Source organism: Carassius carassius, chromosome 48 (assembly GCF_963082965.1).
Source record: "Carassius carassius chromosome 48, fCarCar2.1, whole genome shotgun sequence".
Lineage (NCBI taxonomy): Eukaryota > Metazoa > Chordata > Actinopteri > Cypriniformes > Cyprinidae > Carassius > Carassius carassius.
This window is the reverse complement of record NC_081802.1, coordinates 13,413,755-13,431,698: the sequence shown is the minus strand read 5'-3', so window position 1 is coordinate 13,431,698 and position 17,944 is coordinate 13,413,755. Positions and strand designations below refer to the sequence as shown.

The 17,944-nt window shown below is 42.2% G+C and overlaps 3 protein-coding genes across 3 annotated transcripts; 1 reads left to right on the top strand and 2 right to left on the bottom strand.

Moving 5' to 3' along the window:
* Nucleotides 1-1,332: 1,332 nt before the first annotated feature.
* Nucleotides 1,333-3,371, bottom strand: LOC132131401 (zona pellucida sperm-binding protein 3-like). Its single transcript, XM_059543415.1, has 8 exons — nucleotides 2,829-3,371; nucleotides 2,471-2,589; nucleotides 2,284-2,387; nucleotides 2,035-2,212; nucleotides 1,822-1,939; nucleotides 1,660-1,742; nucleotides 1,507-1,598; nucleotides 1,333-1,431 (listed from the first exon to the last, which is right to left on the bottom strand). Exons 1-8 carry the CDS (start codon nucleotides 3,360-3,362, stop codon nucleotides 1,352-1,354), a joined length of 1,308 nt encoding a protein of 435 aa, XP_059399398.1. The 5' UTR covers nucleotides 3,363-3,371; the 3' UTR covers nucleotides 1,333-1,351.
* A 1,104-nt stretch (nucleotides 3,372-4,475) lies between these two features.
* Nucleotides 4,476-6,634, top strand: LOC132131499 (zona pellucida sperm-binding protein 4-like). The gene is made up of 8 exons (XM_059543541.1): nucleotides 4,476-5,154; nucleotides 5,224-5,411; nucleotides 5,480-5,577; nucleotides 5,649-5,806; nucleotides 5,880-6,072; nucleotides 6,145-6,292; nucleotides 6,372-6,444; nucleotides 6,523-6,634. Exons 1-8 carry the CDS (start codon nucleotides 4,476-4,478, stop codon nucleotides 6,597-6,599), a joined length of 1,614 nt encoding a protein of 537 aa, XP_059399524.1. The 3' UTR covers nucleotides 6,600-6,634.
* Nucleotides 6,635-9,890: 3,256 nt separating this feature from the next.
* LOC132131400 (zona pellucida sperm-binding protein 3-like) lies at nucleotides 9,891-11,920 on the bottom strand. The gene is made up of 8 exons (XM_059543414.1): nucleotides 11,387-11,920; nucleotides 11,029-11,147; nucleotides 10,842-10,945; nucleotides 10,593-10,770; nucleotides 10,380-10,497; nucleotides 10,218-10,300; nucleotides 10,065-10,156; nucleotides 9,891-9,989 (listed from the first exon to the last, which is right to left on the bottom strand). Exons 1-8 carry the CDS (start codon nucleotides 11,918-11,920, stop codon nucleotides 9,910-9,912), a joined length of 1,308 nt encoding a protein of 435 aa, XP_059399397.1. The 3' UTR covers nucleotides 9,891-9,909.
* Between the last annotated feature and the right edge of the window lie 6,024 nt (nucleotides 11,921-17,944).

Genomic DNA, 17,944 nt, shown 5'->3' with positions numbered 1-17,944 from the left:
AATAATCTGGGGCCGGTGACTATCCTTGACAGCAAAGGGGTTAAAGATATTTTGGATGAAAACCGGGAGGCCTGTGACCATCCCATATACTGCCAAGGTCCAGAAAAGTACCATCGGAATTACCCATCTGCCATCAGTGGATGAACCGTAACGTTAGGAAGCGATGAGAACACTTTGTACACAAATGAAACCAAGACTTTATTCAACAGATGGTCTCCCCTGTCTCTCCCCACATCACCCTAGTGCCATTTTGAAAAACACCCGCTGAACACAAACGGTATATGCTATTGTGAGCCGCAACAAGTACGCGCGGTTCTCTTTCAAATCAAAGCGTAAATTTACGTAGAAAACATATGCTTGTGGCGCGGCTGACACAGAAGAACGTACACAGTCTGACTACTCCGATGATGCTTTTCTGGACCTTGACAGTGCATTTTACTTGGCAGCCTGTGGGCCAGTCACAAGCCTCCTGGTTTTCATCCAAAATAAGTTGAGTTCCGAAGATGAACGAAGCTCTTATGGGTTCGGAACGACTTGGGGGCAAGTGATGACGATCTTCATTTTGGGGTGGAGTATCCCTTTAGTATTGAAACCGCCCAAGATGTTGCACAAGTGACAAACCAACAGTTTTCAAAAAAGGTCATTCACTGAGAGTCCAAACATTAGTTCTATTTGGGTGTCATTTCGTCAATGATTTTTCAGAATTCTAACGGACCTGCTACTGCACAAAAAACCCCTTACGTCAGTACAGGTTCTGCAAGTTTGGCACACCAAATACTAAACTGAACTTAAGCGATGCCTGCCGTTTTCCTAAAATGTAAAGCCTATAAATAACCCATCTGAAGGTGGAAAATGTTGTGCCAGTGTTGATCCTGGGAGTGCGCTTCTATTGTACATGGATTTAAAAAGCATGAGAGATGTCAACAAAGAGCATTAGGAAACAAATTTAACTGATCAAACCTATTTGGGGGGGGTGCAAGGAGGAAATTAAACTGCTCATTTGAAGTTACCAACATGAAGAAAATCAAGTTCACTGCATAAGATGCACGCAAAAATCTGCACTGCTTCATGGAAGTGGACAGTCACACAGAACTCTTTCGGCACAAGTGCCAATTAACAGAATTCCCTTTACAGCATCATGGGCAATGTATTCCACATTTACAGTACTCCTAAAAAAGGGAGCTCACAGCAGGTCCCTTTAAAAGGTTTATTAACTTCCCTAACGAGAAAAGGGAGCCTTTCCTTCTGGCAAGAGAATAGGTACAGTAGGACTACCCACTTCCTCGCACAAAATCAATTGGTTAAACTAGACAAGAAAAACGGAAACAAGAATAAGTTTGCTCCCCCACATTTATTGAAGACCAGCTAAAGTCTTCTTGTGCTCTTGAACCACTACAGGACCGAGCGAGGCCTTCCCTTCCCACTGAAGGCCTAGAAAAAGCAGACACCAAAGTTAAGTGCTTGAAGGGTACCAAGCAAAAACCAAGCTTAAAAGCACCTTCCTACCTCCAAAAGGAGAAGCAGCAGTTCCACCATCAGGACCACATGTTGAGTCACAGCAACCACAAACCTGGTTGTTCCCATCAGCAGCAAGCCACCTGCAATACGAAAAATCAGACATGGCACCTTTATTTGTATTCGTAAGTGGCATGAACATACCCATTGGCAAAGGAACAGGATTTGTGGAGCGCGTCACTAGGTGCAGAAGCAAGAGTGGCCTTCAGAACACACGTCATGTAGATCTGCAAGAGACACCACGGGTAAGGGGACACAAACCACAGCAAATGGGAGAGGTCATTCTCCAACACTCATTATACATACAGAAGGACTGGATCCCCCCTGGAACATGAAGGCCTCCAGCTGGAACCGGATTTTGTCTTCCTGGGATCGAGGCATGAAGCGCGAGCTGGAAGCGGTGACCTTGGCATCCACAAGACATCTAAGGAGTAAAAAGTAGTTGTCAGGGACAAAGTGGTTACAAGGAGCAAACTCGAGAACAAGTCAACTCTGCAGCATCTGGTGACATGAACACACCCATGATTCTCAATGAACAAATATCTCGGAAGGGCGTTCACATCAGGTACTTGGGTGGCCACACAGCTGTCCACAAACACACGCAGAGGGACGTGGTTGTATACCTTCACAGATGCCTCAACATTAATAACGTCACCCAGGAAGTAAGAGTTTGAAGGCCTCTCATAGGACCAGTCATCTGCAAGAGGGAAGAACTGCTTAGGCACAGCCTCGTTCAGAAGGCAGAAGGTCTAGAGAAACTGCACAAACCAGTCATGAGCTTCAGGGAGAACACCAAGACTTCTTCACCAGCCTCCGTTGAGGCATAAGGGACCCAAGTTGGCTTCAAGGCACTACTGCTGACATTTTGAAACCTGCAGTTCAAGAAGTGACCAATTAAATGGGCTTCCAGTTCCACCACTGCAAGTAATGCCACAAGTCACAAAAGGTCGCTTACCTTTGATAGTGGCATTGAACTCCAATAACTGCACCACCTGCACGGGTAATCGGAGTGCCAGCAAACGCCTCAGGAGTGTAGGTAAGGGCAAAGGTGTAGACAAGCTCATCCTTGGTCATCTATAGGAGACTGACGTTGTTACCAAGAGGGTTCTCCGAAAAAAAGAACCCATTCCAAAAGGCATCTTAGCAAGTCCTGCCATAACACTTGGTTACCCGAGTAAGCAGTTATTAAGAGTCTTTCCCACTATAAGAGAACCGTCCCATGGATGGTTCCCTGAATCTAGAACGTCGATACCAAAACAAGGGCCTATTTTTAGTAGGGTTCAATAAATCTAGTAACACTTAACAGCTCTTACCATCAAGACACTGTTGCAGTCCTGCAGTTCATTCTCAAAGAAGAGCACCTTAGAGCCTGGGACCAAGCCGACAACAGGACATCCTCCCAGAGTCAGACCAGATGGCTGGATCAGTTCACCATTGCTAAACAAGTCCTGCTGTACCTCCACATGAATCCGGTTCTCACCGCATTGAATAGCTACACTACTGGGGGTCACAGGTTGCCTCAAATGGAAATCCACCGCCATCTCACTCGGCACTTCTGGAACAACGGGGAACCTCCAGTCCAAAGGCTTCACTGGACCCTGCAACACCTGCTTCTCCTGAAGACCAAGAGGCTCTTGTGCAAATCCTCTGTAGTAGAGACTCTGAAACGGAGAGGCCTTCTGCAAAGTGTTCCCGAGCACTTGAGAAGAAACAGGCACTCTGGAAGCTGGATACGATTGATGCTTCTTGCTTTTTGGACTTTGACTGGAACTCAAACTTCCAAAAGCATTCTTCAGATCAAACACCACAAGCACAACCAGCACTAACACACATTGCAAAAGACCCATGCTGACAAACGTTAACACAATACCCACCAGTGCTCGTCTTTGCCATTAAGTACAGCTTTGAATTTAAGCGGCTCCTCCCCTTTCAGCTTGATTGATTACCTTTGGACCTCCAAAGGTCTCTGGACCTGTAATTAACAAATGAGAACGTTCTGGAATGTCACTAGCCAATGGAAGGCTTGATAAGGATCTGAGATTTTCATCTACACGTATTCACAATTTTACAATTAAAGTTTGACAGTGTGTCTATGATAGACAAAGAATGTCATTAAAAAAGCGCCTGGTATGACTCAAATAATAGAGAATATTCATAAAAATCTCTCTCTTTTTTTAAGACTTTTTAATTTATCATTGGCAAAGATTTTGAAAAATGTAGAATTACATCAGTTGCTCCCCAATGAATCCTCTGCAGTGAATGGGTGGCATCAGAACGGAAGTCCAAAGAGCTATTATAAATATCAAAATAATCCACAAGTAATTCACATCAATTACGGTCTTGTGAAGGGAAAGGCTGTGTGTTTATAAGAAACAAATCCATCGTTGAGAAAATCAGATTATTGCTTCTGGCCAAAATATGAGCTCATAATCCCAGTTAAAGGTGCCATAGAATGCATTGATACAATATTTTAAATTAGATCTACATAAAAGGTACGTGGCTTGGGTATGGGCAAAAATTCTCTGGAATGGTTTTACATGTCCATTTACAACCCTGGGATTTGTCCCTAGAATTATTTGGAAGGGTCATGAACAATAAGGTTGAGCTCTGCTCTGATTGGCTGTTTCACAGCGCGGATCTCTTCTGTCCAGCGTGGACGATGGCGAGATTAGGCATCCAACCTGATATGTTTGAGCCTGTATCAGACGAAGATAAAGATTTGGAAAGAATGTTTAGCGTCCGCTTGAACGAGGCTTGAGAGAGTTGTCAGTGAAGATGTGGACGCAGCCTCTGTGTTGCTTTTATAAGCGTTTTTTCTCAATAAGAATTGAATCTTGAGATCCAATGAGAATCACCCAGTTGTTAAGGAAGAGGGAGGGACTATCGTTAATTAGCTGAAATCTGTAGAATACAAAAAGATCAAAGGGCAGTAGCTTCACTTTGTGTTTAGCTGTTGAACAATGGCTGGAAGTTGGTGTTTGGCTCAGATTTTGGTGGTCTGTGCTTTCTGCCATGCTGTTCCACAGTGGAGTAAATCGCTTCAGGATGCTCTGATGATCCAGCAAACTGACCAGCAGTTTCAGCTCCAGAAGCCAGTTCAACAGCTAACTAACCAGCAGTTTTCGCCTCGGAAACCAGTTCAACAGCTAACTAACCAGCAATTTCCGCTCCAAAAGCCTGTTCCACAACTACCTACACCGCAGTTTCCGCTTCAGAAGCCAGTTCAACAGCTAACTAACCAGCAATTCCCGCTTCAGAAGCCAGTTCCACAACAACCTAAGCCGCAGTTTCCGCTTCAGAAGCCAGTTCCACAACAACCTAAGCTGCAGTTTCCGCTTCAGAAGCCAGTTCCACAACAACCTAAGCCGCAGTTTCCGCTTCAGAAGCCAGTTCCACAACAACCTAAGCTGCAGTTTCCGCTTCAGAAGCCAGTTCCACAACAACCTAAGCCGCAGTTTCCGATTCAGAAGCCAGTTAAACAGCAGTTTCAGAAGCCAGTAGTGCAGGCAGAGCCCCTTGATAAATGTGCTGTAGCTGATTCTGAGCAGATCCAATGTGGTCTACCTGGGATCAGTGGTGCTGAGTGTGAAGCTATCAACTGCTGCTTTAACGGACAGCAGTGTTTCTATGGGAGGGCAGGTAAGCGTTCTCCATCTTATTCTCTTCGTGTTAAACTGTTTCTCTGAATTTAACCTGCTCTTGTTCTAGTGACTGTCCAGTGTATTAGAGATGGTCAGTTTGTGGTAGTGGTGTCTCGAGACGTTACCTTGCCTCAACTGAGTCTGGATTCGGTTCATCTACTGGGTGGAAACGACCCACCTTGTGCTCCTGTGGGGTCTACACCTTCCTTTGCTATATACCAGTTCCCTGTGACCGCATGTGGCACGAGCGTGATGGTTAGCAGCTGCTACTGGTTTTATTCTGCATCGCTTGGACTGGATGCTGACACCGTTTCTATTCACAGGAGGACGGTGGATATGTGGTGTATGAAAACAGAATGACCTCATCGTATGAAGTGGGGATTGGACCATATGGTTCCATCACAAGGGACAGTCATTTTGAGTAGGTGATCCATGACTTGGTGTGACCACTAATCCCTGATAAATGCTACAAGCTCGCTGTGTGTCGTCCAGGTTTCTCTTCCAGTGTAGATATTCGGGAACTTCCGTGGAAGCTCTGGTTGTGGAGGTCAACTCTGTTCCTCCACCTCCACCAGTAGCTGCTCCTGGACCTCTCAGGGTGGAGCTCAGACTGGCCAATGGCCAATGTGTCACCAAAGGCTGTGCTGAAGGTAAGGTCTTGTCCTGTGTCTGCCTAAAGCCTTTCAAACTGGAGTCTGGTTAAACCCCAGTGTTGTTCCTCAGGGGATGAGGCCTACACGTCCTACTACAGTGACGCTGATTATCCCATCACAAAAGTCCTGCGAGAGCCTGTGTACGTTGAGGTGCACATTATGGAGAGGACTGACCCCAACATTGTCCTGATGCTGGGACGTTGTTGGACTACTTCAACCCCCAGTCCACTCAGTCTCCCCCAGTGGGACCTTCTGATCGACGGGTGAGTGTACAGCCAATCTTCATCCAGTTAGTCTGCTGGGAGACCCTTTCTAACCTTCTCTTTTGTCTTCAGATGCCCTTACCAGGACGACCGCTATCTGACCACACTGGTTCCAGTGACTGGATCGTCTGGTCTTCAGTTCCCAACCCACTACAAGCGCTTTGCTGTGAAGATGTTCACATTTGTAGATCCAGCCTCACTGGCTGCTCTGCAGGAAACCGTATGCCCCCCTTTACTTGAACATTTGTGTATTTACTACTTGTGGATTCTATGACTTGAGCCTCTTTCTTCCCTGTCAGATCTTCATCCACTGCAGTACAGAGGTGTGCCATCCATCATCTGGCTCTTGTGAGCAAAGCTGCACCAGGAAACGTGAGTTCTTGCTTTCTCTCGACAAGAGGAACTGAGCATTTTAGAAGTGCGTTCTCACTTCTAACACTTCTCTTTCAGGAAGAGACACTCGTATCAAGGCTGTCTCTGGGGAGCAGACTGTGGTTTCTAGTGGAGAAGTTACTCTGGTCATGTAAATCTAGTGTTTTTAATAAACCGTGCAGAACCCCGAGGTATCTCCTTGTCTATTGTTTTGGTTTCGGCAGAATCCGGGATTACATGCCTCTTCCCAGTTGTGTTTTCCTCCCAAAAGGTTGTGAAACCTTGGTTTAATAGTGTAAGGTTGTGCATTCCTTTATCCATCCTCCAGTTGTTAACCTGGGGCAGCACAAGGTTCCCCTTTTTTAATTTGTCTTCCAAACAGTAGTTTGGTTCCCGATATTCACAATATAAAGTTATGTGGATTACTTGCGGCTTTTGTTTTAAATCCAACTCAAATTGCTGAGCTCAAGTTTTAAATGGAAATCAATTCTTGACTGTCTTGAAGCAAACACGAAACCGTGTCAATTGTCCTCAAGTCAAAGTAATGATATTAAAGGGATCCTCCTCCCCAAAATGAAAATTGTGTCACTAATCACTTACCCCCGTGTCGTTCCAAACCTGTAGAAACTTCATTCGTCTTTGGGACACAATTTAACCCCTTACTTGTCACCCCCCATTTTCAGCATGGAGACATGAATGACATGCCCAAAATTAAAAGGTTGCTGCTAAGGAGTCTTTCTTACTAGATACATAATCAACATCTGTTCACAAAGCTGACACCTCAAAGTTTACTGTTCAGGAATCAGAATTACTCAGACGGTTATAATCGAGATATATGTAAGCTCAAACATGTCAGTAAAAATATTAAAAACCTATTTAAAAGTGATGTAGGATATGATTTTAGATACATAATGAAGCTAAAGCCACAAGTCTACTAATACTTCATTTTGATATTTCAGAATATAATCTCACAAAGTGTGAATTTTATGAAGCCTTTTCTAAGACCGTGTCATGTGTGTTTTAGAGAAGGCTAGTAAAATTGATTTATGACTCCTGGAATGCGATCGTCTCTTGTTTGGACCGGCAAAACTGCCCCATTCATGATTCTATTGTTGTTACGAAATGAGCCTTTCACACATGGGCCAGGTATGACACAAGATCCTGATTCTTCATTTATCATTATTCCAGTATACATTTACCCCACTATTATCAAAAGCCTTACTATAAAAATACAACAAAACATTTTCTTACAACTTTTGACAAAATGATTACAAAATGCATTATGAAGAAGAACTGCACCTGCTATGTAGCTGCATTAGAGCTAAAGTTAGCATCAAGCTACATAAGACTATTCATGAAAATTAACCGATTGTTTGTAATAACCTCCTTTTGCGATCACATGTGGAATTTTACTGCTGTAAAAATATGCTATTTATAGCCTTTTACGTCGCTGCACAAGTTAGCATTTCAGATGTACATTTTTAATATTATAAAAACGCCCAAAATCACATACCAACCATTAACTAACGTAATCGTGTGTTTATTATTTGGATATTTCATGGGTACAGAGGTTTCTCTGTGTTGTTGTGGTCAGGTATCAACACAGAAGTGTACAGGAAATGCATCATGGGTAGGATGGGGCGGGATATGATGCACAGTTATGATGGACAAGACACGGGCGAATCCGGTCTCTGTCAGCGCGCACACGGAAGACTACTCACACAGAGACAGGGCTGGGAGCGGATCATTATCATCAGATTGCGAAAATCAGTGGAAAATGATTAGAAATGAGGATTCTGACTGAAGAAATATGAAGTAAATATATCTCGGTGTATATGCAACTTTTGACTATAAACCCTATTTGACGCTTTTCAGTGAATCTATGAGAACACAAACCACTGCAGACGTGACTGAATATGAATGCTTGGTGAATTTCTATTCTAATAATGACTCCTATTTATTTTGTACTCCTGACATAAATGACGGTCACTGCAACAATGTTTTATCAAAACATTGGTCAAATATCGAAGCTAGAGTCTTTAAACTTTCAACTGATGCACAGTTTCTCCAGGTCAAGTGAGAGAGTGATGTTTAACGTGCTGTGAAAGTAAAACAATAATCTGGGGCCGGTGACTATCCTTGACAGCAAAGGGGTTAAAGATATTTTGGATGAAAACCGGGAGGCCTGTGACCATCCCATATACTGCCAAGGTCCAGAAAAGTACCATCGGAATTACCCATCTGCCATCAGTGGATGAACCGTAACGTTAGGAAGCGATGAGAACACTTTGTACACAAATGAAACCAAGACTTTATTCAACAGATGGTCTCCCCTGTCTCTCCCCACATCACCCTAGTGCCATTTTGAAAAACACCCGCTGAACACAAACGGTATATGCTATTGTGAGCCGCAACAAGTACGCGCGGTTCTCTTTCAAATCAAAGCGTAAATTTACGTAGAAAACATATGCTTGTGGCGCGGCTGACACAGAAGAACGTACACAGTCTGACTACTCCGATGATGCTTTTCTGGACCTTGACAGTGCATTTTACTTGGCAGCCTGTGGGCCAGTCACAAGCCTCCTGGTTTTCATCCAAAATAAGTTGAGTTCCGAAGATGAACGAAGCTCTTATGGGTTCGGAACGACTTGGGGGCAAGTGATGACGATCTTCATTTTGGGGTGGAGTATCCCTTTAGTATTGAAACCGCCCAAGATGTTGCACAAGTGACAAACCAACAGTTTTCAAAAAAGGTCATTCACTGAGAGTCCAAACATTAGTTCTATTTGGGTGTCATTTCGTCAATGATTTTTCAGAATTCTAACGGACCTGCTACTGCACAAAAAACCCCTTACGTCAGTACAGGTTCTGCAAGTTTGGCACACCAAATACTAAACTGAACTTAAGCGATGCCTGCCGTTTTCCTAAAATGTAAAGCCTATAAATAACCCATCTGAAGGTGGAAAATGTTGTGCCAGTGTTGATCCTGGGAGTGCGCTTCTATTGTACATGGATTTAAAAAGCATGAGAGATGTCAACAAAGAGCATTAGGAAACAAATTTAACTGATCAAACCTATTTGGGGGGGGTGCAAGGAGGAAATTAAACTGCTCATTTGAAGTTACCAACATGAAGAAAATCAAGTTCACTGCATAAGATGCACGCAAAAATCTGCACTGCTTCATGGAAGTGGACAGTCACACAGAACTCTTTCGGCACAAGTGCCAATTAACAGAATTCCCTTTACAGCATCATGGGCAATGTATTCCACATTTACAGTACTCCTAAAAAAGGGAGCTCACAGCAGGTCCCTTTAAAAGGTTTATTAACTTCCCTAACGAGAAAAGGGAGCCTTTCCTTCTGGCAAGAGAATAGGTACAGTAGGACTACCCACTTCCTCGCACAAAATCAATTGGTTAAACTAGACAAGAAAAACGGAAACAAGAATAAGTTTGCTCCCCCACATTTATTGAAGACCAGCTAAAGTCTTCTTGTGCTCTTGAACCACTACAGGACCGAGCGAGGCCTTCCCTTCCCACTGAAGGCCTAGAAAAAGCAGACACCAAAGTTAAGTGCTTGAAGGGTACCAAGCAAAAACCAAGCTTAAAAGCACCTTCCTACCTCCAAAAGGAGAAGCAGCAGTTCCACCATCAGGACCACATGTTGAGTCACAGCAACCACAAACCTGGTTGTTCCCATCAGCAGCAAGCCACCTGCAATACGAAAAATCAGACATGGCACCTTTATTTGTATTCGTAAGTGGCATGAACATACCCATTGGCAAAGGAACAGGATTTGTGGAGCGCGTCACTAGGTGCAGAAGCAAGAGTGGCCTTCAGAACACACGTCATGTAGATCTGCAAGAGACACCACGGGTAAGGGGACACAAACCACAGCAAATGGGAGAGGTCATTCTCCAACACTCATTATACATACAGAAGGACTGGATCCCCCCTGGAACATGAAGGCCTCCAGCTGGAACCGGATTTTGTCTTCCTGGGATCGAGGCATGAAGCGCGAGCTGGAAGCGGTGACCTTGGCATCCACAAGACATCTAAGGAGTAAAAAGTAGTTGTCAGGGACAAAGTGGTTACAAGGAGCAAACTCGAGAACAAGTCAACTCTGCAGCATCTGGTGACATGAACACACCCATGATTCTCAATGAACAAATATCTCGGAAGGGCGTTCACATCAGGTACTTGGGTGGCCACACAGCTGTCCACAAACACACGCAGAGGGACGTGGTTGTATACCTTCACAGATGCCTCAACATTAATAACGTCACCCAGGAAGTAAGAGTTTGAAGGCCTCTCATAGGACCAGTCATCTGCAAGAGGGAAGAACTGCTTAGGCACAGCCTCGTTCAGAAGGCAGAAGGTCTAGAGAAACTGCACAAACCAGTCATGAGCTTCAGGGAGAACACCAAGACTTCTTCACCAGCCTCCGTTGAGGCATAAGGGACCCAAGTTGGCTTCAAGGCACTACTGCTGACATTTTGAAACCTGCAGTTCAAGAAGTGACCAATTAAATGGGCTTCCAGTTCCACCACTGCAAGTAATGCCACAAGTCACAAAAGGTCGCTTACCTTTGATAGTGGCATTGAACTCCAATAACTGCACCACCTGCACGGGTAATCGGAGTGCCAGCAAACGCCTCAGGAGTGTAGGTAAGGGCAAAGGTGTAGACAAGCTCATCCTTGGTCATCTATAGGAGACTGACGTTGTTACCAAGAGGGTTCTCCGAAAAAAAGAACCCATTCCAAAAGGCATCTTAGCAAGTCCTGCCATAACACTTGGTTACCCGAGTAAGCAGTTATTAAGAGTCTTTCCCACTATAAGAGAACCGTCCCATGGATGGTTCCCTGAATCTAGAACGTCGATACCAAAACAAGGGCCTATTTTTAGTAGGGTTCAATAAATCTAGTAACACTTAACAGCTCTTACCATCAAGACACTGTTGCAGTCCTGCAGTTCATTCTCAAAGAAGAGCACCTTAGAGCCTGGGACCAAGCCGACAACAGGACATCCTCCCAGAGTCAGACCAGATGGCTGGATCAGTTCACCATTGCTAAACAAGTCCTGCTGTACCTCCACATGAATCCGGTTCTCACCGCATTGAATAGCTACACTACTGGGGGTCACAGGTTGCCTCAAATGGAAATCCACCGCCATCTCACTCGGCACTTCTGGAACAACGGGGAACCTCCAGTCCAAAGGCTTCACTGGACCCTGCAACACCTGCTTCTCCTGAAGACCAAGAGGCTCTTGTGCAAATCCTCTGTAGTCGAGACTCTGAAACGGAGAGGCCTTCTGCAAAGTGTTCCCGAGCACTTGAGAAGAAACACGCACTCTGGAAGCTGGATACGATTGATGCTTCTTGCTTTTTGGACTTTGACTGGAACTCAAACTTCCAAAAGCATTCTTCAGATCAAACACCACAAGCACAACCAGCACTAACACACATTGCAAAAGACCCATGCTGACAAACGTTAACACAATACCCACCAGTGCTCGTCTTTGCCATTAAGTACAGCTTTGAATTTAAGCGGCTCCTCCCCTTTCAGCTTGATTGATTACCTTTGGACCTCCAAAGGTCTCTGGACCTGTAATTAACAAATGAGAACGTTCTGGAATGTCACTAGCCAATGGAAGGCTTGATAAGGATCTGAGATTTTCATCTACACGTATTCACAATTTTACAATTAAAGTTTGACAGTGTGTCTATGATAGACAAAGAATGTCATTAAAAAAGCGCCTGGTATGACTCAAATAATAGAGAATATTCATAAAAATCTCTCTCTTTTTTTAAGACTTTTTAGTTTATCATTGGCAAAGTTTTGGAAAAATGTAGAATTACATCAGTTGCTCCCCAATGAATCCTCTGCAGTGAATGGGTGGCATCAGAACGGAAGTCCAAAGAGCTATTATAAATATCAAAATAATCCACAAGTAATTCACATCAATTACGGTCTTGTGAAGGGAAAGGCTGTGTGTTTATAAGAAACAAATCCATCGTTGAGAAAATCAGATTATTGCTTCCGGCCAAAATATGAGCTCATAATCCCAGTTAAAGGTGCCATAGAATGCATTGATACAATATTTTAAATTAGATCTACATAAAAGGTACGTGGCTTGGGTATGGGCAAAAATTCTCTGGAATGGTTTTACATGTCCATTTACAACCCTGGGATTTGTCCCTAGAATTATTTGGAAGGGTCATGAACAATAATGTTGAGCTCTGCTCTGATTGGCTGTTTCACAGCGCGGATCTCTTCTGTCCAGCGTGGACGATGGCGAGATTAGGCATCCAACCTGATATGTTTGAGCCTGTATCAGACGAAGATAAAGATTTGGAAAGAATGTTTAGCGTCCGCTTGAACGAGGCTTGAGAGAGTTGTCAGTGAAGATGTGGACGCAGCCTCTGTGTTGCTTTTATAAGCGTTTTTTCTCAATAAGAGTTGAATCTTGAGATCCAATGAGAATCACCCAGTTGTTAAGGAAGAGGGAGGGACTATCGTTAATTAGCTGAAATCTGTAGAATACAAAAAGATCAAAGGGCAGTAGCTTCACTTTGTGGTGGTGGTTGGGAGCGGGAGTTCTCAAGCGGAAAAGGTTGTGGCATTGGCGACAACGGCAACCCGACTTTGTGGGGTGGAGGTGTGGAGTGATGATGGAAGGAAGTAGCGTAGATTCCGGAAGTGATCCGGAAATGGAGGATGTGGATAGTGGAGGCGGCGAGAATGGAAGTAGTAAGTGGAGTGTAGTAGAAAATCGGAAAAGAAAGAAACAATCTTCAGAATCGGGTAGTGAGAAAGGAAATCTCCAGACTAGAAGAAGGAAAGAGGAATATAAGGTATTGTTGAAGTTTGTTGACTCTGTAAATGCGATTAATCCGTTGAAGCTGACGAAAACATTGAAAGAAATGATAGGGACAGTTGAAAGCATTACGACTTTGAGGGATGGCAATCTGTTGTTGTTTTGTAAAGACAGTAGGCAGCAAAAATCAGCTCTGGGTATAAAATCGATGATTGGACATAAGGTGTTGTGCTCGATACCGGAAGAAAAGAATTGGGTTAGAGGTGTTGTAACAGGGATTCCGACAGATGTCACGGAGGAGAAGATTAAAAGAAATATCACGGGAGCAGCAGTAAAGTTTGTTAAACGGCTCAAGTGTGTTAGAAATAACGAGAAGATGGATAGCCTCTCAGTAATGATAAACTTTGATGAAAATAAAATGCCAGAGAAAGTTTATTTAGGATTTGTAAGATATGCAGTAAGACCATACGTTCCTCCGCCGCTAAGATGTTATAAGTGTCAAAAATTCGGTCATGTAGCGGCAGTATGCAGAGGTAAGCAGAGATGTGCGCGGTGTGGAGGTGAACATGAGTACGGCAAATGTGGGCAAGGTGTAAATCCTAAATGCTGCAACTGTGGTGGGGATCATAGTGCAGGATACGGTGGTTGTCAGGTACGGAAAAAGGCAGTCAAGGTTCAAAATGTTAGAACGACAGAAGGAATAACATACGCTGAGGCATTGAAGAAAGTAAACCAGATTCCTAAAACAAATGAAAATATGAATGAAGAAATTCATTCAAAACAACAGAGTAAAGAACAAAGAGATGAAAAGGTAGTAGTGGATGATAAAGTGGCATTTGTAACATTTATCGCTGAAGTAGTGAACTGTTCAGCTCAAACTGAAAGCAGGACTGAAAGAATTAAAATCATTATCAGAGCTGCAGAAAAGTACTTGGATCTGGGGAATGTTACTGTTGACATGATAAATGAAAGGCTCAAGATTCCAACATTAAATAGTCAAGCAGTAAATAGTCAGACAACATGTGGTGGATCTTAATGGTGTTATATATTTTGCAATGGAATGCAAGAAGTTTGATTGCAAATGGACAGGAGTTTAAGAAATTTATAGCAGACCAAGAGAAAGGCCCAGATATTATATGTATACAGGAAACTTGGCTTAAGTCACAATATAACTTTCTAATACATGGATATACTACTATTCGGAGGGATAGACAACAAGGGAATGGAGGTGGAGTAGCTACTTTTATAAAGCAAGGAATCGGGTATAAAACAGTTGAGGTAGATGGGGAAGTAGAAGTTGTGGTGGTGGAAATATGGGAAGGATCAAGGTGTATTAGAGTAATTAATTTTTACAATCCATGTGATAGGTTAAGCAAGGATATTCTAGAAAGTATAGGAGGAAATGAAAGTCAAAAAATGGTGTGGTGTGGTGATTTTAACGCTCATAGTTCAATATGGGGAAGCGCAAAAACAGATTATAATGGTAAGATCATTGAAGATATGCTAGATTGGGGAAGATTAGTGTGCATTAATGATGGAAGTCATACTAGAATTGATTTGAATAAGGGAAGGCATTCGGTATTAGACTTGACAATAGTATCTGAAAGTTTAGCGAGTAAATGTGAATGGAAAGTACTAAAACAAAGTACTGTAGGAAGTGATCATTTTCCTATTTGCAGTAAAGTTGGAGTAGATATAGAACAAAGAGTGGGGGAAAGAATGCCTAGGTGGAGGTTCAAGTCAGCGGATTGGGATAAGTATAAGGAGTTATGTGGAAGCAAAATGAAGGACATTAGTAAATGTATAGAAGATGTTGATGTTTTTAATAATGAAATATGCAAGGTTCTTCAGAGTACAGCAGTAGAAGTAATAGGTAAGAGGAAGGCAGGCAGCAGGAAGAAAGTTATGCCATGGTGGAACGAGGAGTGTAGTGAGGCAACAAAAAGGAGAAATAAAGCACTCAAGAAGGTAAGAAGGTCACTTAATTATAATGATTTAATAAGTTATAAAAGGGCACAAGCTATAGTGAGAAGAGTCATTCGGACATCTAAAAGAAATTATTGGAGGGAATTTTGTAATAGAATAGGGGAAGACATTGAAATAAGTGAGTTATGGAATATGATACGAAAGATGGGAGGGATACAAAGAGGTTACAACATACCTGTATTAGAATATAATAATAGACAAATTATATCTGAAAGCGGTAAAGCAGAGGTATTTGCAGAAACATTCGTTAAAATTCATAGTAATTCGAATTTATCAGAGGATGCGAGGAAAACTAGGGACCAGATACTAAGTAAATATCCTCATTTATTGGAGGAAAAGGGACTTTCAGGAAGTACAATGGATTCAGAGTTTAATTTGTACGAATTGAAAAAAGCGCTTGCAGGGGTTAAGCAAACATCTCCAGGCAGAGATGACATTTGTTATGAGATGGTAAAACATTTATCAGAGACAGCATTAGAGACAATTTTGAGGCTTTTTAATAAGGTTTGGGAGTTAGGAAAGTTACCAAATGACTGGAAGCATGGTGTCATAGTGCCAATTCCAAAACCAGGCAAAGATCATACACAGCCAAATAATTATAGACCTATAGCTTTAACGTCTAATCTATGCAAAATAATGGAGCGTATGGTCATGAGTAGATTAGTATATGTCATTGAAAGGGATAATATTTTATCACCTTATCAAAGTGGATTTAGGAAAGGACGTAATACAATGGACTCAGTACTGTGCCTGGAATCTGAAATAAGAAAGGCTCAGGTAAATAAGGAAGCTTTAGTTGGGGTATTTTTTGATGTTGAAAAAGCTTATGACATGATGTGGAAAGAGGGACTTTTAATTAAGTTAGAAAAAATGGAAATTAAAGGAAGAATGTATAACTGGATCAGGGATTTCCTGTTTAACAGAACTATACAAGTAAGAGTAAGTACTGCTTTTTCTCAGATACACACAATAGAGAATGGAACACCTCAGGGAAGCGTTAGTAGTCCAATTCTGTTTAATATTATGATTAACGACATCTTTACAAAGGTTGATAGGGGCATTGGAAGATCTTTATATGCGGATGATGGAGCACTGTGGAAAAGAGGGCGTAATGTAAAGAATGTGGAAAGATGTTTGCAGAATGCCGTTAAAATGGTAGAAAATTGGGCAAATGAATGGGGATTTCGGTTTTCAGTAGATAAAACGCAGGTAATTTGTTTTGCAAAAAGGAAAAGTAACCCTACCATTAACATCAGATTGTATGGACAAGAAGTGAAGCAAACAGCAGTTGTGAGGTTTCTGGGTATATGGATGGATTTGAAATTGAATTTTAGTATGCATATCCAGAAACTGGTTGACAAATGCAAAAAAGCATTAAATATCATGAGGTGTTTAGCAGGAGTTGATTGGGGAGCATGTCGCCAGTCTCTTAAAATAATATATTGTGCTCTAATAAGATCAGCAATAGATTATGGCAGTATGGTATATTGCACTGCATCCAAAACACAACTCGTAAAAATAGAGGCAATTCAGTCACAAGCTTTGCGAGTTTGTTGTGGAGCGTTTAGATCCTCTCCAATAACAGCAGTGCAAGTAGAGATGGGTGTAATGCCTCAAGTAATTCGTAGGCTCAAGTTAAAGATGAGGTATTTTATAAGTATAAAGGGACACTTGGACAGTCACCCAGTTAAAATGGTGTTGGAGGATTGTTGGGAATATGGACATAAAAAGTTATCAAGTTTTGGATGGAAGGCCAGTGAGGAAGCCCGGAGAATGGGATTAAGTGACTTCAATGTTGCTCCTACTGTGGCTAGGTCAGCAATTCCTCCTTGGTTTTTCCCAATGCCTTTGATTGATACTCAATTGCTTAAAGAAAAGCATAACAATACAAATGGATTAGGAAATTTTAATATACAGCAATACATTGATCAAAGTTATTATAGTGCAGTTCAAATATACACTGATGGTTCAAAAGATCCAGAATCTGGGAAAACAGCAGTAGCGGTATATATTCCACTTTTTAACATTAGAATAGCAAAAAGAATATCAGATTATCTTTCAGTATTCTCTGCAGAAATTATTGCAATATGTCTAGCGCTTCAGTGGATAGAAGAAATCCAACCAACAAGGGTAGTGATATGTACAGATTCTTTATCCGCACTAAATAGCTTGGAAAGTGGAACATCATCAGCAAGGCAAGACATGATAAATGAAGTAATGCAGAGTCTTTACAGAACAAGACAGTATGGACTTCTGGTGAATCTTGTATGGGTTCCATCGCATATGGGTGTGAAAGGAAATGAGGAGGCTGATAATCAGGCTAAACAGGCATTAAATCATTCACAAATTGACATTGAAGTGGCATTAAGTAAAACAGAAATTAAAGTGATAATAGCTAAACAAATACAGGAAATTTGGCAGAAAGAATGGAATGAAGGAAAGAAAGGTAGACATTTTTACTGCATTCAAGGAAAAGTTGGGTCAGAGAGAAGAAGATTCGGAAACCGGAAAGAGGATGTTTTAATAACAAGAATGCGTATTGGACATTGTTTATTAAATCAAAGCTTACAAAGAATTGGTAAACATGAGAATGGAAATTGTGACAAATGTGGGTTAGTTGAAAATATAGAGCATGTCCTTTTAGAATGCGAAGCTTATGAAAGAGAGCGGTCCCAGTTAAGACATGCTTTAAGAAGTGTA